This window comes from Plectropomus leopardus, chromosome 3 (genome assembly GCF_026936395.1).
Source record: "Plectropomus leopardus strain MGB_pleo_1.0 chromosome 3, ASM2693639v1, whole genome shotgun sequence".
NCBI classification, from domain to species: domain Eukaryota; kingdom Metazoa; phylum Chordata; class Actinopteri; order Perciformes; family Serranidae; genus Plectropomus; species Plectropomus leopardus.
Genome location: NC_142178.1, coordinates 10,050,001 through 10,077,450, shown reverse-complemented (window position 1 = coordinate 10,077,450; position 27,450 = coordinate 10,050,001). Strand labels below are relative to the sequence as shown.

At 39.3% G+C, this 27,450-nt stretch overlaps 2 protein-coding genes across 8 annotated transcripts in view; both read right to left on the bottom strand.

Moving 5' to 3' along the window:
• Positions 1-1,516: 1,516 nt before the first annotated feature.
• znf207b (zinc finger protein 207, b) lies at positions 1,517-9,143 on the bottom strand. 2 transcript variants are annotated; one of them, XM_042485456.2, is made up of 11 exons: positions 8,975-9,143; positions 8,236-8,362; positions 7,942-8,080; positions 7,075-7,260; positions 6,066-6,141; positions 5,806-5,867; positions 5,351-5,490; positions 4,889-4,987; positions 3,821-4,072; positions 3,275-3,431; positions 1,517-2,313 (listed from the first exon to the last, which is right to left on the bottom strand). In XM_042485456.2, exons 1-11 carry the CDS (start codon positions 9,013-9,015, stop codon positions 2,162-2,164), a joined length of 1,431 nt encoding a protein of 476 aa, XP_042341390.1. In that variant the 5' UTR covers positions 9,016-9,143; the 3' UTR covers positions 1,517-2,161. The 2 variants fall into 2 exon arrangements, with proteins under 2 accessions (XP_042341390.1, XP_042341391.1); XM_042485457.2 differs by lacking the exon at positions 4,889-4,987 and having other exon boundaries at positions 8,975-9,140.
• Positions 9,144-11,150: 2,007 nt separating this feature from the next.
• Positions 11,151-27,450, bottom strand: part of rhbdl3 (rhomboid, veinlet-like 3 (Drosophila)) — an 87,490-nt gene continuing 71,190 nt past the window's right edge. For all 6 annotated transcript variants that reach the window (XM_088075556.1, XM_088075559.1, XM_088075557.1 and 3 more), the window contains 4 exons: positions 26,817-26,929; positions 18,596-18,696; positions 16,036-16,096; positions 11,151-14,347 (listed from right to left, as the gene is read on the bottom strand). In XM_088075556.1, coding sequence (XP_087931682.1) covers positions 14,076-14,347; positions 16,036-16,096; positions 18,596-18,696; positions 26,817-26,929 — 547 coding nt within the window. In that variant the 3' untranslated portion in view covers positions 11,151-14,075. The remainder of the gene's footprint in view (positions 14,348-16,035; positions 16,097-18,595; positions 18,697-26,816; positions 26,930-27,450) is intronic.

The window sequence follows — 27,450 nt, the reverse complement described above, 5'->3', positions numbered from 1 at the left end:
ACCATGTTAGTCCATTTCATATCAGACAAAACAAACTCATAAAGATTTAAGACTTAAATGCCCATACTCCTCTCTTAAACAAAACACCTTTGTGAGAGCCTTTAGTCTTCTAAAACATTTTAACAAAATACTTAACAAGGCCGAGGACTCAGTGTACAGCACAGACCCACACCATAATAAACATCAGGTACTTACTGGGTTTAACTGACCTTGCATGCCAGCTGAGTGGGTTTAAAGGCTGATATAGATGGGCTACAGACAACAAAAACAAATACAGTGCAGTAAGTGATATGTGCAGAGGAAACACTTGTGCCACACTTAAACTTTAAGAACATCTTGCCAAAATGTCTTTTAGTTCATGTGTGCACTATAGAGTCAAATTTGTGTACCTGCTGTCTGTGCACAATCAATCAGTTACTCAGAGATTGCCCTCCGTGCAGCAATCTCCAACACAGGATCACAGCAGATGACACTGGCTGATGAGTATGTAAACATTTAGAATTAAAAAGGATGGACAAAACACAAAACCACCCAGCAATACAAACTAGCAGTGCAGTAAACACCAATCCAGAGAAGCAGTTTTTGCTAAGAATATACCTGGTGTTGATTTATTCTTGTTTAAAAATATGTTGTTAGGTATCCAGAAGTGCCGGTGAGGGTTTCCATGTGACTACTGTTCCATGTTGCCATTTTTCTTTTGTTTGGATTATATCTTTAATTTCTGTAACTTTCACATGTGAGATTAATGCTTAAATAATTCAGGGAATTTCTGCTGAAATTCACAACTATAAATGCAAACAGAGTTATCATTTTTCAGCTTGTGTCACAGTTCGAGTTTTCCCCAACATAAGTAATTTAAACACATTAAGTTTTCCTTGAGGGCTATATATCAGAAAGGGATTTTTTGGTTAAGGTTAGGAAAAAGTTGATGGGATTTCCGTCAGACAATGCTTTTCAAGAGAAAGCCTACAAATTACAATCATCCCATATGTATCTGATCTTCACAAAATCAGAATTTACCGCAGAGTGACTGAATTGCTGGGTTTGTTGTTTTGCTTACATGGTAGCATTCATGCATGTCTGAGTCAGGTATACATATGCATAAAAAACGTTAACAAAGAAATTAAATTTAGCTTCTTTTTCACTTTTGTGTAAGTGTGCGTGCTATCTGTAAGTATCATTTAATCAGATATTGTTATCATTATCATGAGATAGCATGCAGTATTTGGAACCACAAGTTGGCCAACATCTTAGTTTTGATTTGATGGTACACAAGATTTAAGCACAATAAATTTTTATTGTTTCTGAACTAATGGAAATGCATTTTTTGGACTACAATATCTAGTCTTTAATCAAGCCAATATAAAGATGACCTACACAAAAAAACAGACGATGGCAAACTTGGTTTTTAAATACCTGATAAGATCCTGTAGTAAAACAGAGCCATAAGATGTCTAGAAATGCACCAGTACAAACCTTCATCACTCACCTCCATGCACGCCAGGACAAACCAGCATTGGATTTCAAGATGAATTTTATTACAACAGATTCATAAAACATTACAAAGGATGCATACAGGTACCCTTTTGACCAGGAAAGATTAAAAACAAACCTGAAATAAGGATAAAGCTAGAGACTGACGAGTCGTGAGTTTGTAACACTACTTAGCTGGAATCATCATCACTGAGACCCTCACCAACCAAGGTTGGGGACGCAAGTCCAACAGCACCTAAGCGTGCTGTGAGGGCCTCAATCAATATATACCAAAGATAGGAAATAAAAATAAACAAAGTAAATGTTTACAAGAGAAACTTGCCTTTTTAAGGGGTTGGTACGTTCATGAAACTCCAGCAGCTTCAAAAGAAATATGAACCATTTAAACACACTTCACCTCTATAAACCTGAGTGAAACCTATGGGGGAAAAAATATATCCTCACATGTAATCAAATGACAACAAATAGCATTCAGGAACTTGTGTGGTGTTTGGCTGTTTTTCCAATAAAGATGTTACATTAAATGTCCATGTGTTCTAACATATAATAATGTTTGTCTTCACCACCACTGGTCTTACTGCTCTTTGCTTGCAGCTAGGTTTGAAAAAGCACAAGGATGAGAGAAAGGTGTTAACCTCAAACCTAATGTGGTGGCTGCTTTGCTGCTTCAGTAGCGTCCAGCCGGAGACATGACGGGCGGCCTCATGCCCATGGGAGGGCCTCCCTGGTACGGGGGCACCATAGGAGGACCCTGCCCATATGGAGGCATCCCTCCAGGCATGTAGCTTGGCATGCCCTGAGGAGGAGCACCATACTGACCTGAAGAGAGAACACAGAGAGCGAAACACACAAGTTAAAGCTTAAACTCCAAAACTGCAATTCATTGTATACTAGTAAGTACTTTGATAGGACTTAATGTACTGCTGATAAATTCTAGGAGGAACTGTGATGGTTTAATCTTCTGAGACCCCCACCTAAGTATGAAAAACTAATAATTGTCTTTGAACAGTAATTTGTTTTTGGAAAAACAAATCCTCATATAATGACACTGGGCTTATATTTCCATTGTCACAAGTAATAAAGTATAAAAAAAGTTACTTTGAGGCCAAAAACAAAAATGCAAACAACGCAACCCTTGTTCCATGCTTTGTAACTCTATGGGTAAAGGTTCATTGTTTAAGTCCAAAACTTAACAAAGCACTTCAATGCTGAAATATGTTGCTATTGCTAAAATTGGCCAAATATGTATGCCATATCACAGTACAAACATTATTGGGCATGAACAAACAAGTTTCAACTGTAACATTTGATCAGGTTTTTGTATCCTGGCCCCTTTTGTGTGGAGACCGGCTGGAGACTGACTCGGCAGAGATGGCTGTCGCCTTGTTTATAGTAAAAGTATTGTGCTTTGGCTTTCTCTAGATTGTAAAAAAATATGTCCACGAACAAGGACAATGGGTCTAAGTTAAGCAGAATGAAGGATAAGGTGCAGCCATCCCTAAATGTACTGTCCTCATGTGAGGCTGCAGGGTCAAAGGAGGCTAAAAACATTTGGGAGGTACTGATCTATGAATTATTGGGGGGAAAAAGCTGAAAGTTTAGTGCAATTAAATTTTCAATTTATTGAAAATATAATTAAGACAGCAATGAAGTGACATAAATATAATTTAAATAATAAAAAAAACATTGTAAATAGTGGATAATTTACAATTACTGCCCTAAAAGAACATCTCATGGGTACTGAGCACACACACCGACTTCCTAACAAACGTTTTCTTACCATGCATGGGATGCCTCATGCCTGGCTGCTGTGGTGGCATGCCTTGCTGTGGGGGCATTATGCCCCCCACGGCCGCCACTGGGGGAGCAGCCGCATGGGCCTGACCCGGCCTGGGTGTAAGACGCTGGTAACGAGGCAACTGGGCCTTCATCTCTTCCTGTTAGCAGGGATAACACACAAAGCAAACGTTCAGACTTAAGAAACACTGTTATGCCCCTTACAGAACACAAAGATAAACACTCACAAAAATGATGAGGAATTGGGTACCAATGTTGGCGTGCCCTGATTTCACACTGAGGATATTCAAGTTCAGAATTATCCTTCTACATAACCACAAAAGACAAACTACTAAGTGAGGAGACACACTCTAAAAGCTTGGCGGATGTCCCATAATTGTCTAACTTCCTGATGATTACGATATTGATATTCAGAACCTCACTGATGGCCAAATATTACACAGAACCAATTCTCACAAAAATGTACTATTATATATATCAGTCATTACTTACTGTGAAAAGGGCAAAATAGAAAGCTCAAGCAACTTACCAGTGAGATATCCTCATCAGGATGGATCAACTTACTAGTTGCACTCGTGGTGGTGAGGATGGCAGGCTTGTTGGTCACTGTGGCCGGGGGTTTGGCCACAGTGCTGCTAGAGGGGTTAGAAGAAGAGGAAGTGGAAGAGGAAGAAGAGATAGAGGGCTGGGTGTAGGCAGGGAATGTCGCTTTGGGAGGGTCGGAGGAGGCGGCTGTACTGTGGGAGTTTGAAGCGACAGCTCCTGAAGTGCTCTGCTGGGCCTGTACAAAGACACAATACAGGTAACTGACTGGTAACCCAAACTGCTGCTTTCTTTGAATTCAAAGGGAAAAAATACTTAAAGGGCACAAAATTCCTCAGTGCACTGTTCCTCTGTGACAATTATGTAACAAATTACTTGAGATATCGTTTGAGAAATACAATCCACCAATATTCAATTTAAGAAGATAACTTTTTATAGTTGGGTTTTGGTGATTCTAAATTTAATTTATGTGAATTATGTCAATATAACGTGAATTCTTAATAAATCAGTTACCTTTTTTTTAGGAACAAAACAATTGCCCTTTTCATATACAGCATTTACTTTCAATGTAACTGCAAATTTTCCATGAAATGAATTAAACCCTTTGTATCTGGAATAGTAAACAAATCCTGAGATATAGCATAATTAATCTACTCACATTTAGAATTCAGATTGTAAGGAATAAAGACAGTGTGTTATGCACTGCTGCAGTGTACAATGTATGATGAGTAGTAGCAGAATTCATGCTTCAGAGGTTAGGAGGGGTGAATAACTCAAAATAAGATCCATGTAAATCTATTATTACACCTTATTCTGCGTTAATAAAAGCACATGCACAGGAACAAAGCTCACAGACAAACAAAAAATATGTCAGTTGTTGTCAGGGATAATTATCCTCCGACATCAACACTATAGTCGACGTGCTCACTTTGATGCACAAGGCAAATACTGTTAGTAATCAGCCTTGTTTACAACTTCAAAATTTACAGGCAGAGTTAATAAGTAAGCAACATGCAGCCGCCGCAGCCCAAGCCAAAGTCCTGTCTGAGCCTACTTGTGGAGTGTTAGGAAAGGGAGGCTGGGAGGAGACAGACTGAAGGTCTGCGGGTGGTGAGGAAACGGCTGCTGTGCTGCTGTGAACACCAGCGCCCATCTGCAGCATGGTGGAAAGGAGATCACAGTATTGGCAGGTAACATGTCCACATACTCTATACAAATTCAGTGATGACAACAACATATACTACATAACAGTGACACTGATTTCAAAAATGAAATGGGGTGAGAGGAAGACAGAAAAGAGGAAAAGATGACTACAGAAAATTAGGAAATAGGACATGTGAAATCAGAAGTGTTGGGAAATGAAATATCATCCCTGAGTGATGTGTTCACAGAAGACAAAACATATGGAGGGTTTAAAAAAACAACAACAACTATCTAGCTTGAACAAGGAAACCTCTAAACTTTGAAAAATCTGTGTGAGTGTGTTTTGTTGCTGGGGCGGTTGCATGGGGCCCACCTGTGCTGCACTGGGAAAGAGAGGTTTGGTGACGGCGGGCTGAGCCACTGGTACTGCCGGTCGACTGGGTATCGCTCCTGCTGCGGGGGCTGGGGCCATATGGGGCATCCCTGGCCTTGGAGCCATGTGGGGTGGCATTCCTAAACAATTACCAAAACAAGGTCAATTAACTCTTGCACCATTACACTGAAAACATAAAAAAAGCAAAATAAGCAAATACAGTGCACAGATGGAGTGAGAAAGTCAAAGACTAATGTCTGTTTCTCAAGAGTGGTTTAAGCTTTCAAATTAGACACATATTCTGACATCATAATTTTCAAAAAAAACAACACACATTTCGTAGCAAATACTGGAAAAATATCAACATATCTCTGACAATTAATAACTCAGTCATTTTCTCCGTAGAAATATTAATTGCCTCTTGAAAATTAACTCAAAATACAACCACAACTTACCGTGGGGTATACCGGGCATCCCTGGCATCATGGGAGGCATCATTCCACCCATTGGCATCATACTGCAAAAGGCAATAAGACCAATAAGGTAATGATGTATGGTGTTACTCTAACTGCAGTAAAATGAGATTTAATTTAGACAGACCTTAAAATAAAATATGCTGTTGTATAGGCACATAAACAATTCATAAAGAAGCAAACAGAAAATAGCCCTAAATCTGAAACAGTAGTATAAAAACACTGTCATTGAAATCTCTTACCCTGGAGGCATTCCATGCATGGCAGGGGGCATGCCGTGCATCATGGGAGGAACGCCTGGCATCATGGGAGGCATTCCTGTAAGAGAAGTAAGAGGAAATGTTCTGTTTACTAACAACTCAACACTGAATCACTCCAGACAGACAGCACCACATCAAGGCAACTGAACGCAGATTTTGCAATAATCCAACAACCTCTCCTTAAGTTTGTATGCTGTATCTGTAGAGTTTCTTTAACTCAGTTTTGCTACATCTTACAGACTGCAGGTTCAAACCTGCTGACACCAAGGGTGCTTCACAACAACAGAATTTATATTTAAGTGTAAGGACAAAAACAGCCAAATTATAAAAAGATCACTAAATGCAGAGGACAACATAAGTCATGTAGAGGTTAGTGGGAGAGGCTTACATATGACACTGTAAAATAAATATCAATTCAAGCTCAAAAACCAAAGAAAGACTAACAAGATGTGTCCAACAACTCGACCACCTAATTAGCAGACATAGAACTAGATCAAGGTTCTGCAAGTCACATTCAAGACTTCAACTTTGAGCTTGAAATTTGAAATGTGTCACAAGGAACCAGAAACGAATGCTTGTGTTCAATACTTTTTACCGACATATTTGTTGGTAAAGTACAAACTGTTTTTTCACAACAATTAATATCCCAAAACTGCTATTACAAAAAGGTATCAATGCAAATCTCAACCCACGGTAACTCATCCATCTGTATCGTCTAACTCTTCATCGTGCTTCTATGCAGATATGGTCAGGACACCTATTGATGTCCCGTAATAAAGGTAAAATGTTTAAGTTCTTCAGGACGAACTGTTAGATCCAGCAAAGATTCATCACCTTTGAGCTTGAAAGGAGTATCGACTCATTAAGGTCACACAATCTGCCTGAAGTCACGAGTCACCTGAGTGTAACTCAGTTTGTTTGATTTAATTAATTTTGTTAGGTTAAGGCACTGCTGATTCCTAACTTCTGCTTTCTATTATGAGGTCCTTGCCTTGATATCCTCCAGGGTGCATCCCAGGTGTCCCAGCCACAGGAGGAATCCCAAGCTGGGCCATTGGAGCAGCATACCCAGCTTGGGGTTGGACAGCAGGAACCTGATGAGTTGATGGTCCTGCTTCATCATCATCGTCATCGTCTTCATCAGAGTCGTCCTGATTTGATTTTTTCTTTTGACTCTCTGAAAACATAAAAAAAGACAATGCTCATTCTTAACGGTGAAGCTTAAACAAAATGTAAATTAACTTAAGCTTCTACAACAGGGGTCAACCAATGCTGTTTTTTTTCGGGGCCTATGGCTATAATGATTATAAGTACATCATATACAGCATGTTCCCTGCAGCTTTTTTTATGATACAGTTTGGTGCAATTTTAAACAAAAAACGAATAAATAAAATATCTCAATAGTTTTACAAATTTAAAGATCCTCCCATGCTGACACTTTCTTTGCATGTATTATAGGTTGCCTTCCTTGGTGTTGGTTGAGTTTAATATACATACTTTTTCATTAATTAATTTTACCAGCGATGATTAAAAAAAACACCGATACAGATAATAAGCAAAATAATAAATACTGGCTTGGATAATCTTTCAACCCCTATGCTACAATGCTTTTAATCTAATCACACAACAATCCAGAAACAAAGTCATTGTAGAACATACAATTTACCAAAATGGTATACCACAGGATTTATGTGCCACTACCCCTCATGGCTCTGAAAATACTATCCATTATCAGGAATCTCCCTTAACCTTATATCATGCCAAACAAAGCAACATAATAGAATCAAAGAAAACCTGTAGTTTGGTCAACTAGGCTTTTCCTCAAAATGGAAATAAAATTACATCAAAGTATACACACCTTGTGATTTCTGCTCTAACGTTCGTCTTCTTTCTTGCATATCTTTTTCTGGAATCCCCTCCATGCCGTAGATCTCCAGCTCGATGTCTGTTCTTCCAGGAATTGCATTCGGTACACTGTCAATTGTCTCTTTGTGAACCTGAAATTTGTGAAACGTAAATCAGTGTCTCCTGTAATAACAAATAAAGTTAATCCACTATCCCAACGTATGACCACACTTAACTGGATCTATCGAAATAAAGACACAAACTCTGAAAACGAACTAGGATAAATGACGAGGATAAAGGCACCCACCTGCATGCAATGGATAGCCAAGCCCGGGCCTGTGTACAACTTCTTGTGGCAAATATGGCATTTAAAATGCTTTGCCTTCTGATGCTGAATGAGGATCTTTTCATCATCGAAGTCTCGATTACAGTACCTTCAGTAAGGAGTTAAGGATTGTCTCTACACAGCAAACATGAGCCAAACATCAATAATACGCCAAGCAGCATCCGGATATATGAACCCAGAGAATAACACAACAGCCTTGAACTTAAATTCTAAGTAAAAATCCGCCCCGGGTGCTCTGGAGCGTAGCTTGAACCTTAATCCCGATTTTTGAGGAAATACCGGGTGGAACAAGCTGTTATGTTACAACTCAAATAAAAAGGTTTTCACACTCATCAGCCTTGAAGCCTGAATCATAACGTTGAAAGGTACCGTGAATCTTCGGTGCATCGCTAACAGGCTAGCTAGCCAACACCGGAACGGAGGTAGCTAGCATCACTTTCCTCTCGACGCAACTGTTTTTCACTTCTGCGACATATACTCGACGCCAAATACTTTTCACATATCGACTTGATTGAAAAGACAATCTTCGAGGCGTCGAGGATTGATTTGGTCCAATGACCAAAAATTCAAGCTAACGTTAGCTTAGTAGCCGTTAAACCCTCCGGGAGGCTATCGCTAGCTGAGGCCTTCCTTTTGTCAAGCTAACGCTTAGCCTTTGACATGTCTAAACTGGCATTTTGTCGTTCAGTCAAAAGGATACCAGCACCACGGCTTCATCTGCTTCTTCTTTTTTCGTCCCATTTTTTAAGAATACTGAAAAAAATGTCTCACAACGTTAAATACTAGTCTTATTATCTGTTTGACATCGGCATGCTGTAGTCCCGTAACAACGCCGAAAATGGCGCTTTGCTGGAGGAAGTTGTAGTGAGACCGCAGTCTCGCGATCACAGACAAATGACGTCATGTCATTGACACGATTTACACGCCCCAAGTTTTGGAGGCGGGTTAATGTAATATTCTAATATCTATAATGCCACAGAATTGTCGTAAAACATACTACCAGCCAAAGTTGAATTTCAGTGAGTTTTTATGGTGATAAAAACGATTTAAAGGTTTTTTTCTCAGGCGTTAAGTTGTATTTTTGTGTGGGAAGCCGCATCGCTTTACGTCCGAATTCAGTGTGTAGCAAACACTGGCAAACACTTCATAACACATGACTTAAAAGTTTCTACTTCAGGTGTATAGGTGCAACAAAACCAGAGAAAAATAAAGATAAGCACAGCATATCATGCATATCATATCATATCTGTAGGCTATAACTTTACTAAACTTACTAGCATTTTACAGTCTTTGCACTTATTTTATGTATCTTTTGTATCCTTTTTGTTCTTCTTGTGTAAACCGTAGCACCAAAGGTACACAATTTTGTTCCACCGTATACCAAATGTTGTACATGAAGAATGGCATCCACACGATTGGAACTTGTTATGTCCTAAGTCTCCTCTTGATGGAGACAGTGTTGCAGAAATAGAAACTGGGTCCCCCTGCTGAAACAAGGACCTAGACACCCCTATCCATAGTCTTTTTTTCTTTCTTTTTTTTTTTTTTTAATATTTTCAATTTGGGGCTATTTCTATGGTTTCTTCCATTGCAATTAAGGGACATCCTAATGCAAGTGCAGTCATTGTAGACAATAGATGCTGCAAGATTTTTGATAATTTGGGCATGGACCCCTTGTTGCAGTGTGCCAGTGATCCCATGCACAGACTGGATTTCATACAGAAATTGTCTCCTTGGTGTGAAAGACATTGACTGGCCTGCACAGATCCCCGACCTCAACGCCTTCCAAAGTCTTTGAGGTATATAGTAAAACTGACTTAACTAATGTTGCTGAATGGCAGCATGTCATATGAATGTATGTCTGCATACTTTGCTTGATTGTCCACATACTTTTGGCAATGAAGTGTCATCAATTCTTGTGCCCTGTAAATACCGGAGATCACTAAATCAGGCAAAGCACCACCTGATGTGCACCTATAAACATCCCTTTCATGTCTAAAACATAGTTTAAGCAGAAAGAATTGTATTACTGAGTTTACTGATTTCAAACGGGCACAAACATAGACATACATGCGTTTACACTGCATAAATAACAATCACACATACAGACATAATAGGATAACAGAATGTATAAGTACATCAAAGATGCCACTGTCACACCATCATCACCATTATCTAGTAAGAAAAATTGGTAATAGTTAGGCCTATGTGTAAACTGTCAGTTTCAGTCCTGCTTGTAGCACGTAACCTAAAAAGACGTGAAATGCAAATTAAAATGTGGCCAAATTGTAACAAGTGCAGCTCTCAGCAGGCAGCATAAATTCAGAGACAAATGCATCCACACAGATTTCCCTTCCCCGCAGCTTCACTTGTCTTCTCTCGCTCACCAAGGTGAATGATTACCTCTGAAATTGGAGATTTATGAAGGGGAAACACAACTGAGGCGGCTTTCCTTGGCCGCCTAATGAATTTTTCATTGTACGTCTTCAAAACTGCTTCTCTCCATATGGTTGTACCGGCTAGACAGAGAAGACGTTCAGTGACAGCTTAAGGAGTCCCTTCTCTGAATGAATTATGGCTGATTCTTGTATGCTCGCGCATTTCATTGATCACTTTGACGTCTGCTTTTTTTTCCCCCAAAAGGCTCTTACCTCGGCTCTCCAATTCTGGGGCCCAGAGCTCTCTCTAAACACTGGGATTGAAAAGCTAATCTGGTTTCAAGGCTGCAGACCTTCTTGGTTTGAGCCCTTTTCTTTGCACAGTGGGGGATAATTCCTGTCCAAAGAATACAGAATTAAAATGGTATGCGTCCTTGCAAGCATGTGAGTGTGTTTACACTGATATTAATGAAGGCAAAATCCAAAGAAATCATACTGTTTCTGTATAAAACTGTTTAATGTACTCCAGTATGTACAAATCAAATCTACAAAATATGCACAATGTTAAAATATTATCAGCAATTTCCCCCTCACTCACTTTTATGTCATAGCCCTTATTATATACAACCCTAGACCATTAATTCTTAAATAGGATACATACAAGTAATAACTAACGTATCACAATGCAGACCGACCAAACAATTTACACAACATACCAATATCACCAAGTAAAAAAAAAATCAACAGCAAATGCATGTTAAAATATTAATCTGTATATAATTACATTATAATAATGTTTGTGCGAAGCAGTTACCAGCGTAACATGAGGTTAAAGTACAGTACAGTTTGAGACTCACAGCTTCGGGCTGGGGTCGTTTTCTATCCCGGTGCAATCAATTAACAATTTACGTTGTGACAGGAACTAATGAGGGAGCATTGATTTACTTCTTTTGCCCCACTGCTTCTTAATATGAGAGTGAAACAACCCCAGCCCGGATGTAGTCGAGGTCAGACATGTGTGCTCTTCCACGTTTGGTAATGAGAAATAGACTTATTCAGAATGGCCCAGCTGCCCACTGGTAAATGTTTTCATTAGTCTAATCTCACTTTGCTTTAATTCACCAATTTAAAAAAAAAATCAATAAATAAACTGACACTTCTTTGCAATTTTGAAACAATCACAAAATCCAGAGGTGGGACCAAGTCATTGTTTTGCAAGTCACAAGTGAGTCTCAAGTCTTTCCACTCAAGTCAAGTTCCAAGTCAAGACAGACAAGTCCAAATCAAGTCCCAAGTCCCAAAACAAGAGTACTGACATATTAAATTTACATTTAATTGTCAAAACTAGTTTCTTAAAACAAGTGGAACTAAACATAGTCATAAAAAAGATGTGCTGACGTTGCATTTTCATGGTGCTATTAAGCAGTACCAAAACAGTATGAATTTTGTAGGTTTCTGTCCTGTCATGTACTTAACTTGTCTCATACTGAAACTAGAATTACCAATTTGCGGTTGTGTCACTCTGCAAACCACTCCAGCTACACTTACAGTTTTCATCCATGTCTTACCCCCTGCAGTACAGAAGATCTATACAATCAGTGGGGTTTCAACATTAGTTGTCACCAATTCAGAATCTGAAAAATCTGTTCCTGATTTATAACTTCAAATAATGGCCAGAAAAGCGTTTTTGTAGAACATTATGATCTCACAGTGAAGATGACCTTTGGCCCTTTGGACATAAGATGTCATCGCTTCATATTTTATCCTATTAGACATTTGTGTAGATTTTGTCATAGTCCTGAGTTAAAGCCAAAATGACATTTAACCACCTAATTCTAATTAGTCCATTCTTATGTCAAATTGAACATTTGTGCCAAATTTGAAGTCTCTCAAGTTGTTTTTGACAAAACACGTAACAAGAATGAGACTGATGCAAGGTCACCTTTACCTTTGACCACCAAAATCTAATAAGTTCAAGTGGCCATTTGTGCTTCAACTATCACCAGCACGGAGCCATAAAAATGTCCCAGATTGGCTTGGGGAAGGATATTAAGTATTTTCAAGTCAAAAGGCTCAAGTCCGAGTGAAGTCACTGGTGTTAAGTTTAAATGGGGTTGCAAGTCTTTTTTGATTTTGTCAATTGAGTCAAATTTGTGACTCAAGTCCAAGTTGTGTGATTCAGTCCACCCCTGAAAAATCACTGCACATGCCCAGAGGGGACAATAAAATAACAAGTCACCTGCATTTCTGGGTTGACCCAAAGGTGTCAGTGAGAGATTCTTTTGAGTTCTTGAACATTTTCTGTTACTTACCAACCCCTTACAGACAAAATTAGATTCATTTTTGCTTGCACAAAAGCAGTTCTTGTCAGGGGATGTGCTCTTTCCCTTCAGTGCTTGTAGCAATGTTTTGGCATCATTTCTGAAAGTTTAAAAGTCTGAATGGCACTTCTGCGTCTTCTTTTTTTTATCTGTACACACAATGGTGCAATTGTCACACTACTCGCACGCAAAGAAAAGTCAAAAGACAGAAGTTTGAGGTTCAAATAGTGCTGAACACAAATTAATCCTTCTCTGGGGAAGTGCCAAATGCTAAAGGCAACACTGAATATTCACCCACACTTTCCTTCAAAGGTAAATTCCTAATGACTTCTGAGGGTTGCTGCAGCCTATACACACTCCATGCTCCCTACAAAGTAGAGAGGTTTAGCTATCCTGCTGTCGGTTTAATCTAAACCCCTCATGCTTATGAGCTGCTCGTAATGATGACAAAACACCAACTAAAGCCTAAATTCTCATATAACCTTAGTCTTCATTTACTGATGATAAGGGCGCAGGGCAGATTACAGGATTTTCAGGAACTCCTCTGGCTGAAAATGGTTTTATACTGCAGGGTTTTACTGCCATCACCCCAAACAAGAGGCAACTGTGCAGACATACTTTCATCAGGCTGACGTCTCCATGAGAAGGCACCATTGGACTGAGGAGGAAGAGGCAGAGAAGGTTAAGCCATGTGGACAGGACTGCTCCTGCTGCGTTAGATCCGAGGCTTCTCATTTGTCAACACAGTGTCGTCAACAAACTGTCTGATACTCTTGAGACACACGTCCGGGAGAGATGTAGACAAAGAGCAGATGAAGGTTAGGTTGTATGGTAAGCGGTAATTGCGAGGCTTAACCTGCGAAGGGAGCAGGTGGGCTGAAAAGGGTATGACAAGACCGCCAGCAAGTGTTGCTGCATGTCAGGTGCATCCCTGTTTCAGAGCACTTGGATGTAGGATGAGGGCGGCTGCCAGACTCTCTGATCACCCCACGAAGAGGCTCAGAAAATGAGGACTGAGGTGACTCATCTAGCCAGGTTGTCAGGCATCTACCAGTGGAGGAATAAAGGGGCTACAGTGTCTAGTCTGCCTCTAATAAGCAAGTCAGGGTGGTGGAGGCAGTCGCACATCAAGCAAGCTGTATGCAAAGATGTTCCAGAAGACGGCGCAGAGCACAAACAAGGTGTAGACACAGAAAAAGATCCAAAACAGGGACTGCTCCTGGAGTCGCTGCTCGTAATTCTGCAGGACTACCACGCCCAGCGTCAGGCCAACTACCACTCCTCCCAGGTGAGCTACAAAGCTGGGATTGGGGCACGGAGGAAAGGCCGGAGGATAGAAGCGCAGCCATACCGCCCGACCAAACTCTACACTCACTGTGAGAGGGAGAAAAAGGAAACACAATATTAGCAAGGCAGCTCTTGACAACAGCTGCACTTATCAAAATGTAATAAAACAATCTCTTTTATGAGGTAGAAGAAATAGAGTTGCTTTTGTTTTGTGACCAACAACTACGCTGGGCCATGAGCCCAGAACAAAAATTTTACAGGATAGGTAGTAAAAACTTTCCTCTCCCTTTCTGTTTTCTACACTGAGCTGCGCAGTGGAGGGATAGTGTAGAAGCAAAGTGAGGGCCTCTGGCACAACTTCACCCACTTCCAAGGTGCATGCAGAAGGGAAAGAAATCATAAGAGGTGTATATAGCTGCATCTAATTATTATTTTCATTGTCGCTTAATCTGATGATCATTTTCTTTAGTGATGTCCTAAAATGTCTTGTTTTGTCCACAACCCAAAGATACTCTGTTTACTGACATAGAACAAAGATCTACACAATCAGCACAATTTCAAGGTGGGAACCAAAGATGTCACCAATTCAGTATCTGACCAAATGTCTCCCTTTCTGTTCCCAAGCTATAACATTGAGTAATGGCCAGAAAAGTGTTTCTGCAGGATCTTAGGATGAAAAAAACATGTTTTGTAAGGTCACGGTGACCTTTGACAACCAAACTCTTTAGTTCTACCTTAACCCCAAGGGGAAATTTGTGCCAAATTTGAAGAAATTCACCAAAGGCGTTCTTGAGATATTGCGTTTGTGAGAATGAGACAAAAGTAAGATCAGAGTGGCTTTTGACCACCAAAGTTTTATCAGTTCTTTATTGATTTCAAGTGGACATTGTGCCAAATTTGAGGAAATTCCCTCAAGGTGTTCTTGAGATATTGCATTCATGACAATAAGATGGAGAGACAACCCACAAATTAAATGCCTCTGGTCAACTAGTTGGCAATTAATTCAATAGTTGAATACTAATCGAACAATTGCAGCTCTACACTTGTAATTTATCAAACAACTTGCAAGACCAACATGTTTTGGCTTGTGTGATGACCCTGATGAAGGCCAAAAGCCAAAATGTGCTGGTCTTGCAATAAAGCAACAGAAAGAGGGAATTTTGTACAAAAAGAAACTTCATACTAACTTCAGATAAACTTTGGAATTCCTTTGATTTATTTCTGCCCGGTCTCACTCATTGTTGTGGGCGTGTCAAAAGGTCAGTAGCTAGCAAGTAGCTCACTCACTGTCTAACATTGTGTAAGTAAGCAACCCACATCTTCTTCCAATGATTTGTTTGAATTTGTGCCAAGCAGCACTTCATTTTTGTTTGTATCTGTAATCTTGGAGGAAAGGGACATATAGAAAAGTCATCCTGGAAACTACAATAATGATTTTCTCCTTCACAGACATGTATCCACAGCAGGTTAAGATCTGTAATCCTGCACCGCCTTACAAAGTGATTTGCTTGTGTCACACAGAAAATGAATAGGGGCGAGCTTTTCATCACCATGCTCAGTGGGTCTCCACACTTAGAAATTCTCCATATGGCAGAAAGTTTAAGATTATTGCTTTTTGAGCAAAATCACATTTCTTCAATAAGGAACTTTTGCTGTGAGATTAAATTCCGGTGATGGAAAAGCACCGCAAGCAGATTAAAAGTACAAGTCCTGTGTTAAAAAGTAATTCTTAAACTGAGGGGAAAGGGAAGCGTTGCATCTTTATTCAGACTTACTGCAAACTAGAGCCATGGCCATCCGGAATAACTTAAACTGACACTTCATCCCCGACCAATTCTGCAGAAACAGAGAGAGAAAGAGAGAATGGAGTAATTCAGAAGGTCATTTTTTTAAGTTCTGATGATAACAGACAGAACAAAGTGTGCTAGAAGGTCAAGTCTTCCTCAGACACACACACACATACACGCTGACATGAAATGACATGAGATCTTGCCCTCTGTCTCAATTCTCGTCAATTTTGAAAGCCCCAGAGACACTCTGACCCCCAATCTGTTCATGCTGTGTTAGATAATGCGATTTCAGCTGATAGGAGGACGACAAACTCCTCCATCCCGATGCCAAGAGTTTTGTGGAGGATCTGGCAGGGTACATAATGAGTACCCTATTACACATAATAGAGGTTCGCCTGTGCGTCTTTTGCCAAATGTGTCAGTGATGACCTACAGGATGGCGAGTTCAGACCAAGCAGAGCAGATGTCATAGGGGCAAATTCACAAGAATGGATTGCGGCTGCTGTATTAATAGGAACACCCACAAAATGTCACATCCTTTTACATAAAAGGGGAAAATAAAACATTCACTACCATGTTGAATATTTACTGTGTGACTTTCTGTGCGTCAAATAAACCTTACAAATCTAGACTTGAAGGGTATTTTTTAATCTGGACCCTTCACATGTTTCTGTGTCCAAGTGACTAAAGGCAACACCATTCCTTGAAATTGGTCCAGTAAACACTCAGGGCATGTTTGCACTGTCAATGTACACCCATGAAAAGTGATTTATTTTTTTTTTTTTTTTTGCTCACAGTGTTATTATAAGTGCCTAACAAGATTATTGAAAGGATAGCAACACAAATAGGCTTTTTTATTAACAAGTGAGATCGTTTTTGTTTTGCCACAAACAGCTCCAAAATAGTTATCGTAAAACCCCTTGAACTCCATTTAAAATAAACTGCAATTTTATCATTGTAAAAGACACTTCATTTAAAATAAAATAAAACTTGGTTCAACTCTCCACTGTTTCAACAACCACCAACTCCGATTTGATTGAAATAAACCCTTAATTCATCGAGTCAGAAAATATGCTGGCCCTATATACACTAAAATTACTGTTAAATGAAGTCTTATAGGTTTGGTGAAAGCCATTTCAGGGCTGTTTATGGTCAATCAAAAAAGATCTACTCTATATCCAGACACTGTTAGATTGCTTAGCCAATGTTTCAAAAGTTGTGAGCATCCAAGGACCTGTAGATCTTCAGGCTGTTTTGTATGTAAATCCCTGCGTGATAACGATATAGCTCTTTGTCAAAACACAGGCTAATGGGCGCTGGGTAACGTTAGCTCTACTATGCTATCTTCAGACTTACATGGAATTCATTAAAACATTCTAGTCTAGTAAATCATAGCCTTGATGGCTATAGGGTACTGATATATACTAATTTAAATTACTAATATCCATAGTAAATGTAACAGTGCCTCTTAAGAGGATTTAAACCCCCCTCCTTCACAGCATTTAAAGGCTGGGGAAAATGCTGTTTCCTCCCTTGCCGACTTCGCCCTTACCACACCCCCTAATTATGACTAGACACCGACTGCATCTAATTGTGCTAATGATATTACAGCACAAACATGCCCATTAAATTTTGCAGCTGAGCATAATTTGCCCTTATTTTTTTGTGCATGACTGCAATCATCCATGTGGCAAAATATAAATGTTACCTTTGAGCCAAGAACAAAGTTGGCAGAACGATGGCGTAGAGAAAAAGAAACTAAATTTTCAGACCGCGAGATAGAGGTCTTGATTTATGGGTTGCAGATGTACTCCTCAAAATTCAAGCAAAGAATTTAAATGTGACAAAGAGAAATCATATTTTTTGATTTAGTATTCCAGTCTGTTAGTGCACTTCACCACCAACTCTCTGAAGACACTAATAATTTCACTGTTCCTGTGTGCGCCTATTAGTATTAGCACTGATCTTTGTGAATTAAACAGTTTTTGCAAAGAGGCTCATTAGCAAAGAAAGGCACCATTTTTGCACCAAATATTACCTTATTTTGATAAGTGCAAATAGCACATGAGTACCAAAATGCTTTTTGCTTGGCAGCGCAGTGAGGGGTGTATTTCATCCTTTGCATGTGTTGAAAATTACACGCTTTCTTCATCTCTTATATGTGCAGGTTTGGCAGCAAAAGCTTTGCAACCCTTTTGTGAATTTGCCCCAGAGGCTTCAGTGGGACGTGATATCCTCACATGCACCCGCTCACATACTTTCTGCTCTTTGGGGGAAAAGAAAAACTGATGATGTGATGTTGAGGAATGTATGGCATCTGTAGATAGAGCAGCACCTGCTGGGCCCCCAAAACTGGCTGCTTTGATGATGTGGCAATGCTCTGTAGTGACAGGACAACTGAGCAATGTGAAAATCATCTACACACACACACACACACACACACACACACACACACACACACACACAAACACACCCACACACACACACACACACACACCCACACACACACACACACACACACACACACACACACACACAAACTTACCATTACGACATTGGCCAAATGTGCTGAGACCAGAGCGTACACTCCACCAGATGAGCCGACCACTGGAGCTGTCATATCAGTGACAGACACCGCTAGAGATCCTGTAGTGATGATAACAGAAAATGCTTTAGGAAAATAAACAAATTTCTTGTATCATCTGCATCTTGAGAAAGCCATTTTGGGAGGTAAATGGGTAAATATTTTTTGTGAAAATGTCGTATAATGCAATATAATATTAAATAATACATGTCTCCGAGTCTCGTGCTATAATCTTGAGTCTGAGCTTTCACTATTCAAAAGGAAATCTGAATATTTTTTCCCTTGGAGGATTGCACTGGCAGACACCATGACTAACTGACTAATTTAAACTGTTTTTGTACAAGCTGTGACCATTTGTATACTGAAAACATCTATTTTGAATGGCATAAAGGCAGCTTTGCTACTCACTATTTAATGTGGGTGTATTATAAACAGGCCTTTATGAATAGGGGCTTGCTCATACTGTACCAGTACAAACTGTGATTTTATGTAAAACAAATGCATTCATAGAAAATTGGGCTGCTGCAAACAGGGAATTGCTCCCTTTAGCACCTTGGTACCAATTCATCGCATGCACAAAAGATCCAATCAAGCATTCAAAAGTTTAAATGTGAGGACATTCAGAGACAGAGTCAGCAGGAGGAAAATCTGTTCTCGCTGCAATGTGTGTGTGCAAGAGGCAGAAGAAAAGAAAACAGGAGAGAGAGATGTTCTTTTTGACTATTAAATTACGAAAACACAAACTCTCTCACCCGCTCTTTCTTTTCTCTTCTTTCCTTTCTCTGCCAGTGCATCCACTCTTCATTTTTCAGTATATCTTTTCCTCCCTTCTCTCCATGGCACTGACCTGTGTACATTATTGATGCTAAGTATATGAGCCACAACTGCCCACACACACTCTTCCCACCTTCGCTCTCTCACTATCTTCCTCTCGCTCAAATACAAATATACTTTATCACATAACACATAAATGCATGCATATGTATACTGTACATTAGAAATTATGTATACAGAATTCGGTACCACTTTAATTTGTTTTAATCTAAATTTGCTCTTTATAACTGTTTTATAGTGATGTCCAGCTCTTTTAGACATGAGGCTGTGGATGGTAAAGAATAAGTTAGCCGATTACATAAGTCATTTTATGGGCTATGTTGTGTGTTTATATATCATATTAGTTAAAGACTGGATCACATGGGACAAGTGGCTAGGTTCCTCTCTAGTATCAGTTTTGGATGCTCAGGGACAGCATGTCAATTTCAACCCCTTACATGCATGGTGTCTTTTCAAAAAAAACTTTAATGTTCACAAGAAATGCAGGATTTGTCTCCAAAAAACTACAGTTTTAGTCAACAAAACTACTTGTTAAGTTTAGAAAAAGGATCATAGTTTGGGTTAAATGTTTGTTTTGTAACTCAACTTACTTAAGTGTTAACAAATATTCCACATGTGACATACTGTATGTAACATGTCATGTGACAGATATGTCAGTGATTTTAAGTACATAATGCAGTTACTTTTTTTTTATGTTTTACACAGGACATGAACAGTGGTCTCCAGGGTGAAAGTCCTGTGTTTTTTTGACCCTCCACCACAACTCCCCCACACACATGGAATTTTTTTGCACTTCTTATGACTTCATTGCTCCAGATGGTTTTACATTGGAGTTAGCTGAAAGCTTGGTACAGCTTATACAGACCCAAGAGGGTGACTTGTGCAACACAATCACACACAGACAGCCACTGGCCCAGCTGCTGTATTTGAGGCCCTGGGAATGAGAATGGCTGTCAACACATGTACGAGTGAATCTTTAAACTGAATAGACTATGCTGAAACCTTATTGTCAATGCGCAACATAATAGTCAGTGTCAGTGAACCTTTGAATTGAACTGAACAAAATGATTCTAAAGGTGATTTGTGATTTCCAGCTTTAAATGTAGTAGCTGTAATGGTTTTGTTTATGTAAGCCTTTTCCAGTGGCATAAAAAGTCTTGCTCAACAGGGCAATGACAAACTTCCAAAATGAGCTCATGGTCGAGCGAGGATACATGTGGTGTATAAGAGTGCGTTAAATTATTATAATTTCCTGAGACCTGGATCTTTGTTGAAACATTGCTCATCTATACTTGTTGATAATCTCATTCTTTGAAGTGGAACGAGGATGTGCAGCATTTGCTCTGTGGTAAATAAATGTAAACAAAATAAACAGACCCAGTGAACAGTAGAGCCAATTTAGATATTTAAGCCAGTGTGACTTCTGGTAAAAGAAAGCAGCTGACTACACTCAACGCTCTAATAGCTGTAAAATCAACTGACGAAGCTTAAGCCACATTTAGCCGACCTAATAACTTTGTACATTAATGCTGTCGTGCGGTTTGGACGATGCTCTGCCCACATTTAGCTCAGTTTCACCGAGATACATTTAGTCTCACTCTCTCACACACACACACAACCACAGAGTATACACTTTACAGTAAGCAAACAGTATATAATTACAGTGGACAGAAAGGTCTCTGGAGTTCATAGATATCAAATCACCATAAAGACGAACGATGGGATAAGCCATGGCATCTCAATCATGCTGCTATTTATAGGTGTGGACATAGACACATACACTAGTTCAAATACACAAGCATGAGGAAATATGTGGCCATACACCAAACAGATACGCATGCAGTATACTACAAACACATCCACCATCCAAACAAGAGATACAAAAACAAGAGAGTGAGTTCCCTTGATGTCTGTGTCCTTACAGTGGCCTCATTCTGTCAGTAGGTTTAGGGAGTTTGGTTTTTATATTACATTTTTACAGTATTTTATTTGTATTTGGACAATCATACACAGCAAACAATAAAAATGCTGCAGATTTATCTGGGAATTGTTTTGTTAAAATACACATCATGTTCATTTCAACAACCACTTACAACAAAAACTAGAATCACTGCCTTGGGATTATATACATCTGCAAACCAGTCAAGTTGCAATTTACATCACCTTTACAATCACCTGAAGCTCAATATCAGCAAAACCTTGAGCTCACCGTGGACTACCAGAGGAACATGGTAGAATACAAAGCAGCAGTTATGAAAGTTGAAAATGATTAAAATATGAATGCTGCTGCAAAGTTAAAAATTCTAAAAAAAAAAATTTAAAAAAGGATGCTTAACACACTTCTTCAGTAGGCAGCCCAGATACAATCAGTACAATTTTTAGTGAATATTATAATTTTACAGTGAAGTTGACTTTTGACCTTTTGGATTTAAAATGTCACATGATTATTTTATTCTATTGGACTTTGGTGTGAAATCTTGTCACAATAAGTGTATGAATTCTTGAGTTATGGATAAAAACATAATTTGTGAGGTCCCAGCAACCTTTGACCATCAAAATCTAATCCATTTAACCCTAAGTGAGATGTTGTATTCATGAAATCTGAGGGAATTCACTGATGTGGACAAAGAAATGTACTTGGTGTACACAAAAGCACAGAGGTTCATGTACAAAACATCAGCTTATCCTTACTCTATCCTGGGATGTGTTCTGATTAAGGTACTGCTAGGACTTAAGTAATTTCAGGATATACCAACTATGTTGCAATTTCTCATGATTTGGCACTGTTGGCCAATCAAATAAGCTTATTTGTCCACATCAGGTTAAAAGAACCTTGTAGTGTGCACTGTTGTGAATTTGTGCACTGCTCTAATTTTGATTTTTATCTTCCTGTCATCAAGACAGAGGAAAAACTGCAACAGTAATTTCTTTAGAGTTTAAAATTCCATCAAATGTTGTGTCTTTGTATCTGAAATGCCTTCAAAACTGCACTGAACTCATTCAAAATTCTCATGGATAACCCCAACTGAGTTTCAAATCAGTGCACTGGCTCTGGACGCTGTATTTTCAAAGGAACGTGACAGGAAGTGAAATGAAAGGATTTTTCAAAAGCTGGAGCTGACATTTAGCAGTCTCTTCGTTGCCTAATATGTGGCCCTCTCAGGTGTGTAAACCTTAATAGCAGCACAGTTTGATGGTGTAATAACAGCATCTGACTCACCAGGTCATTAAACACTGCAGAGTAATCTAGGCAGCTAGGTGATTACACACACAAACACACAAACACACACCCACACACGCTATACACGATTTCCCCTCTCTCTAACGTCGAAAATTGATTCATGCAAGAATCTTGATCCTTTTACTTCTACAGTTACCAAATGCAAAAAAAGAAAAACCTCTAATTAATTATGAACACATTTTAAAGCAAGCGTCATATTTCTATTATGACCCTAAATAATAAAACTGAGGGGTAATATGCACAAAGATAGCCACTCCCGGGGTTACACCCTTTAAAAGCACTCTACATTACTTCCTTCCTCTTCAAACACACACACAGACAGACACACACACTTAAAACACCTGGCTCAGGACACCACCACCTCTTGTAATTCCTGTGTTTAGGAAGTGCATCTGTGCAGGATGACCTCCATCCCTGTAATTAACTTGCTTTAATAACATTATTTTAGTTTGGTTGCGTGTGCACAGACACACTGAGAGACACAGAGACAAGGACACAGTCTCTGTATAGTCCCTCAGCAGGCCCCAGGAGGCCTATAGTTTTAGAGTCGAAAGTGGCATCTCATTTATCTTGCCTGCTCATCCAAACTGCAGAGAAAGGGGAACACGAGGGGCAATAATAATGCACATCAGCACTCATAATGAAAAAAGTCAACAGTTTGGCTGCATGTTGAGCTGACTGAAGCTACAAAGTCACTGTCAATAGTTGAGTCCGAGTTTGTTTGACTTTGTGTGACTTCCCTTTCTCTTTATTGTTCACTTTCTTGTCTACGTGTCTGTTTTTGTGCTGATCCGCTGTTGATGTACACTTGTTCTTGTCTTAATTGCCTTACATTCTTTGTAAAGCCAGATCCCTGTTTTGTGTCTACATACTTGTCTGCTGTCCATAAATGAATACTTGTGCTTTTACATGCAAGTCCATTGTTTCCATTGTGTCAAAGTGTCAGAGTTTGTGTTGGCCCCAGAGGGCCATCGACCTCTCTCTGAGTCATTACTTGACCTCTGAACTCTGCCCTGACCCCTGTATGTGCCAGCTGAGCCCCTCTATGTCCACTACTGCTTGTTTTGTTTTGTCACACAGTCTGATAGTGTCATTGTGTAGCATTTCAAGTTGTTGTTTGCGTTGTATCTGTTTACGTTACCAACCACTTGTCGAAAATACTAAAGGATTAAAAGAATACTAAATGACCATTTGTATGTTATTTAACCACTCATCTGCTCAGTATCTCCAAAATGCATTTGTTGCTAAAACCTTAATATTTAAAACACTTCAGCATAGAAGTAGCATGTATGGGCAAGTGCATGCATTTAAATTCTGCTTGTGCTGGATTGGATAAATAAGACTTGGATTGTGCTGCTCGAGTTGTGTGAGAGCTTGTAAACAGATGTTTTGCTGTTGTTTAATCCTGTCCCCTTTGACTTCAATTCATCGAGAATTTCCTCAGTTTTTGGATTCTTCGTTCACCGACGAAGCATGTGATAAAAGCAAAAATCTTCTTTACAAGTTCAACATAACACAGTATTGGTGATTCATATACAAATGGTCATTCTGTTGTTGATGTATTCCTTTATGTTAAACTGCTGAAATTAAATTAAAAAATGGAATAAATAAAAATATAAGAAATGCACACATTGAGGTATGTTTTAACAATGATGTGTTCTCTTATTGATGTACATACTGACACAAATACACACACACACACACACACACACACTCTCTCTCTCTCTCTCTTTCTCTCTCTCTCTCTCTCTCTTTCTCTCTCTCTCTCTCTATAGCCACCGCTTTTATGAGAAAAACTAGATATACTCTATAAAAAGAGATATACTTATAAGCTGATATATTTTTTCAATGATCCGAAAGATTACCAAAAGACATGCACTAGAGCAGGATATTATTTTACAAATAAAAAAAACCTAAAACTTAAGCTTAAAAATTGCAATTAAAAAATATTATATTTTATGATTTATCTCTATTGTTTTACTATCCAATTAAGTCAGGGATGCCATAAAGATAATCATACGTACAAATGCAGCCTATAAAACACTGATGCACATAAGCCACAAGTACAATGATGAGCAAATATCAGCTTATCACATCCTCCCACTTGTTGCTAAATGCTTAATATTCTGAAAATTGTGATTTGCTGGAGCCCTTCTGCTGCCAAAATAATCATAATAAAAAAGCCCAGTCAGACACAACAAACCCAAACATCACAGCCAAACACAGCCAGAGCGAGCCTCCCCTCTTCGGCTAGTGGTCGATATCTAATTAAAACAGCAGACACTTTGTGTGTGTGTGTGTGTGTGTGTGTGTGTGTGTGTGTGTGTGTGTGCATAAATGTGTGTGATTTATGTCACATTTCCTCCTTATTTCAATGCGAGGTTAATACTACAGGCCACCACAGCTGGTATCCCCAGGGTGTTTGTCTCTGGCCATTTGGCGTGCACACACACACACACACACACACACACACACACACACACACACACATATAGATGAACGCTCAAAGATGGAGAGAGAGAGAGAGATAAAGTCATAATTTTCATGAATATTAAAGAAATATTGCACTGGCTGCAACTCATATCCCATGATCCTCTTTGTTTTTCCCTGCCATCATCTAACCTACCCTGAATCAGCGCCCATAGAATTCCCACGACACCTCTACAGATTTTCAGCAAATTAAAAAAAAAAAATACATAAATGAAAAAAATGTCTATCACAATATACAAAAACAGAAAAAAACTTTTTAATTATGCAGGTGTTCATTTTGGATCAGAATCGCAGATTCACAGAATTCTAGTGACACCTCAGCAGATTTTCTGCAGATTAAAAAGAAATCTTAAATCAACGCTGTGAGTCACAAAAAAGAAACATCTAAATTCTGCAGGTTTTCGTTTTGGATCACTGCTGAAAAATGTAAAAACAAAACAAAACAAAACAATAAAAAAGGCAGATTCAATTTGGGTTCTGGCTATAAGTAACACACACAGTGCCACAAGGCTTAACGATCCATCTCCAAAAATCTTTAAACACTTCTCCCAAAAAGTAGCCCAATAATTCCACTCCAGTTATCTCGTAGCTAGAAGTGTCCCCCCAGGCGCCAAATTTTTTTATGTTTTTTAAAATGCCTAAAAGGTTTGTTTAGTGGACAGAGACCAACGCACTGGGAGTGGATGACTTCATTCGTTCGTACCAATTTAATAAAGAAGAACAGAGCTCTTCTCTACTGATCGCACACACACACACACACACACACACACAGAGAAACACTAACTCACTGTCTCAGCTGAACAAGGCTGAACACTGATATTGCGCCAGTGCCTGAGGTTGATAGGGCAGTAGGAACAGAGCGGTGACATTTCGTTCAAAGCTGTGTGTCTGCTTTTTTTCTCATTTGTACTTGCTCACTCAGTTTCTCCTAAATCTCACCCACATCCACTCCTCTCCCATCTCTCTGTTTCTCATATCCTGCCCCCCCCCCTCAGGTTTATTAACACTTATAAATTCATCTCCCCTCCACCGTCTCTTCAGCCCTATCTCACACACTCCTTTGTATTTCATTATGACTGTGCATGTGTGCGTGTGTGTGTGTGTGTGTGTGTGTGTGTGTGTGTGTGTGTGTGTGTGTGTGTGTGTGTGTGTGTGGGTGGGTGGGTGTGTGTGTGTGTGTGTGTGTTTTCTTCTGATTGAGCTCTATTTGAGATGACTCTCTCTGCTCGGTCCTATTGTACATGACCGTAGGGGGATGCAGAGGCTTTGATGGGGCACTGACAACCCCCTACATCCCACCACGTCTGCTAGGCAAACAGAAACACAAGGCCATCTGTCCTGAACATCACACTCACACACACACACATACACACACACATACGCTAAATTTTCACATTGACCAGTATCCACCAACGCACTGGCTGCAACCTTATAGGCTGCTGAATGCATAAAAAACACACAACAAGCAGATGGAACAACAGAGGAGTTGTGTGTGTGTGTGTGTGTTTTGTCTCTGGGGTAAAGTGAGTGTGTTTATAAGAGGGAAGAAAATGTATGCAGTGTGTGGAGAAGGCCTAGGATTGTAATTGTTGCCTGTGTGTTACACCACTTGCCCACCTGCCAGCACACCACACACATAGACCAGTCCGATCCGCAGGGCTCCGTGGACCATTTCTAGAGGGACTCCCACCAGCAGCTGCATGGCCATGTTCAGGCTCAGGTGTTCAATCCTGTTATATGGGGAGTCAGAGAGAGTCAGTGTTAAAATTAAATCCATATTTAATCGTATGACTGAGAAAATAAAATTACACACAATTATGACAGAAATGGAATGTAATAATAGGTAATCAGAGACAAAGTGATAGTTGTAATTATAGTATTTTTTTGTTAGTTGCTGATTATAATAATGTTCTTGTAAATCCTAAAATATCTTGAAATAAAGTGAAATGCAATTTAATTCACTCAACAACATGAACTATACCTCAAAATACTTCAGCTGAGTGAAAATAATAAATGAGTGTTTATTGTGCTCAAAGTATTTAAAAATCATACTGAATAAGGAATGTGTCTTTCCAGAGGCATTATTCCAGTTACTCTGAATAATCTAAAGACCACGCAGCTAAAGTTCTTAATTAGAACTACTTTTTACTGAAGAAATAGTCCCATAAGTTCTGCTGAGCCCTGCTATCAAGGGGCTTCAAAGGGTGCAGACAGTGTTGGGTAACAACTAGTTACATGTAATTAAATTACA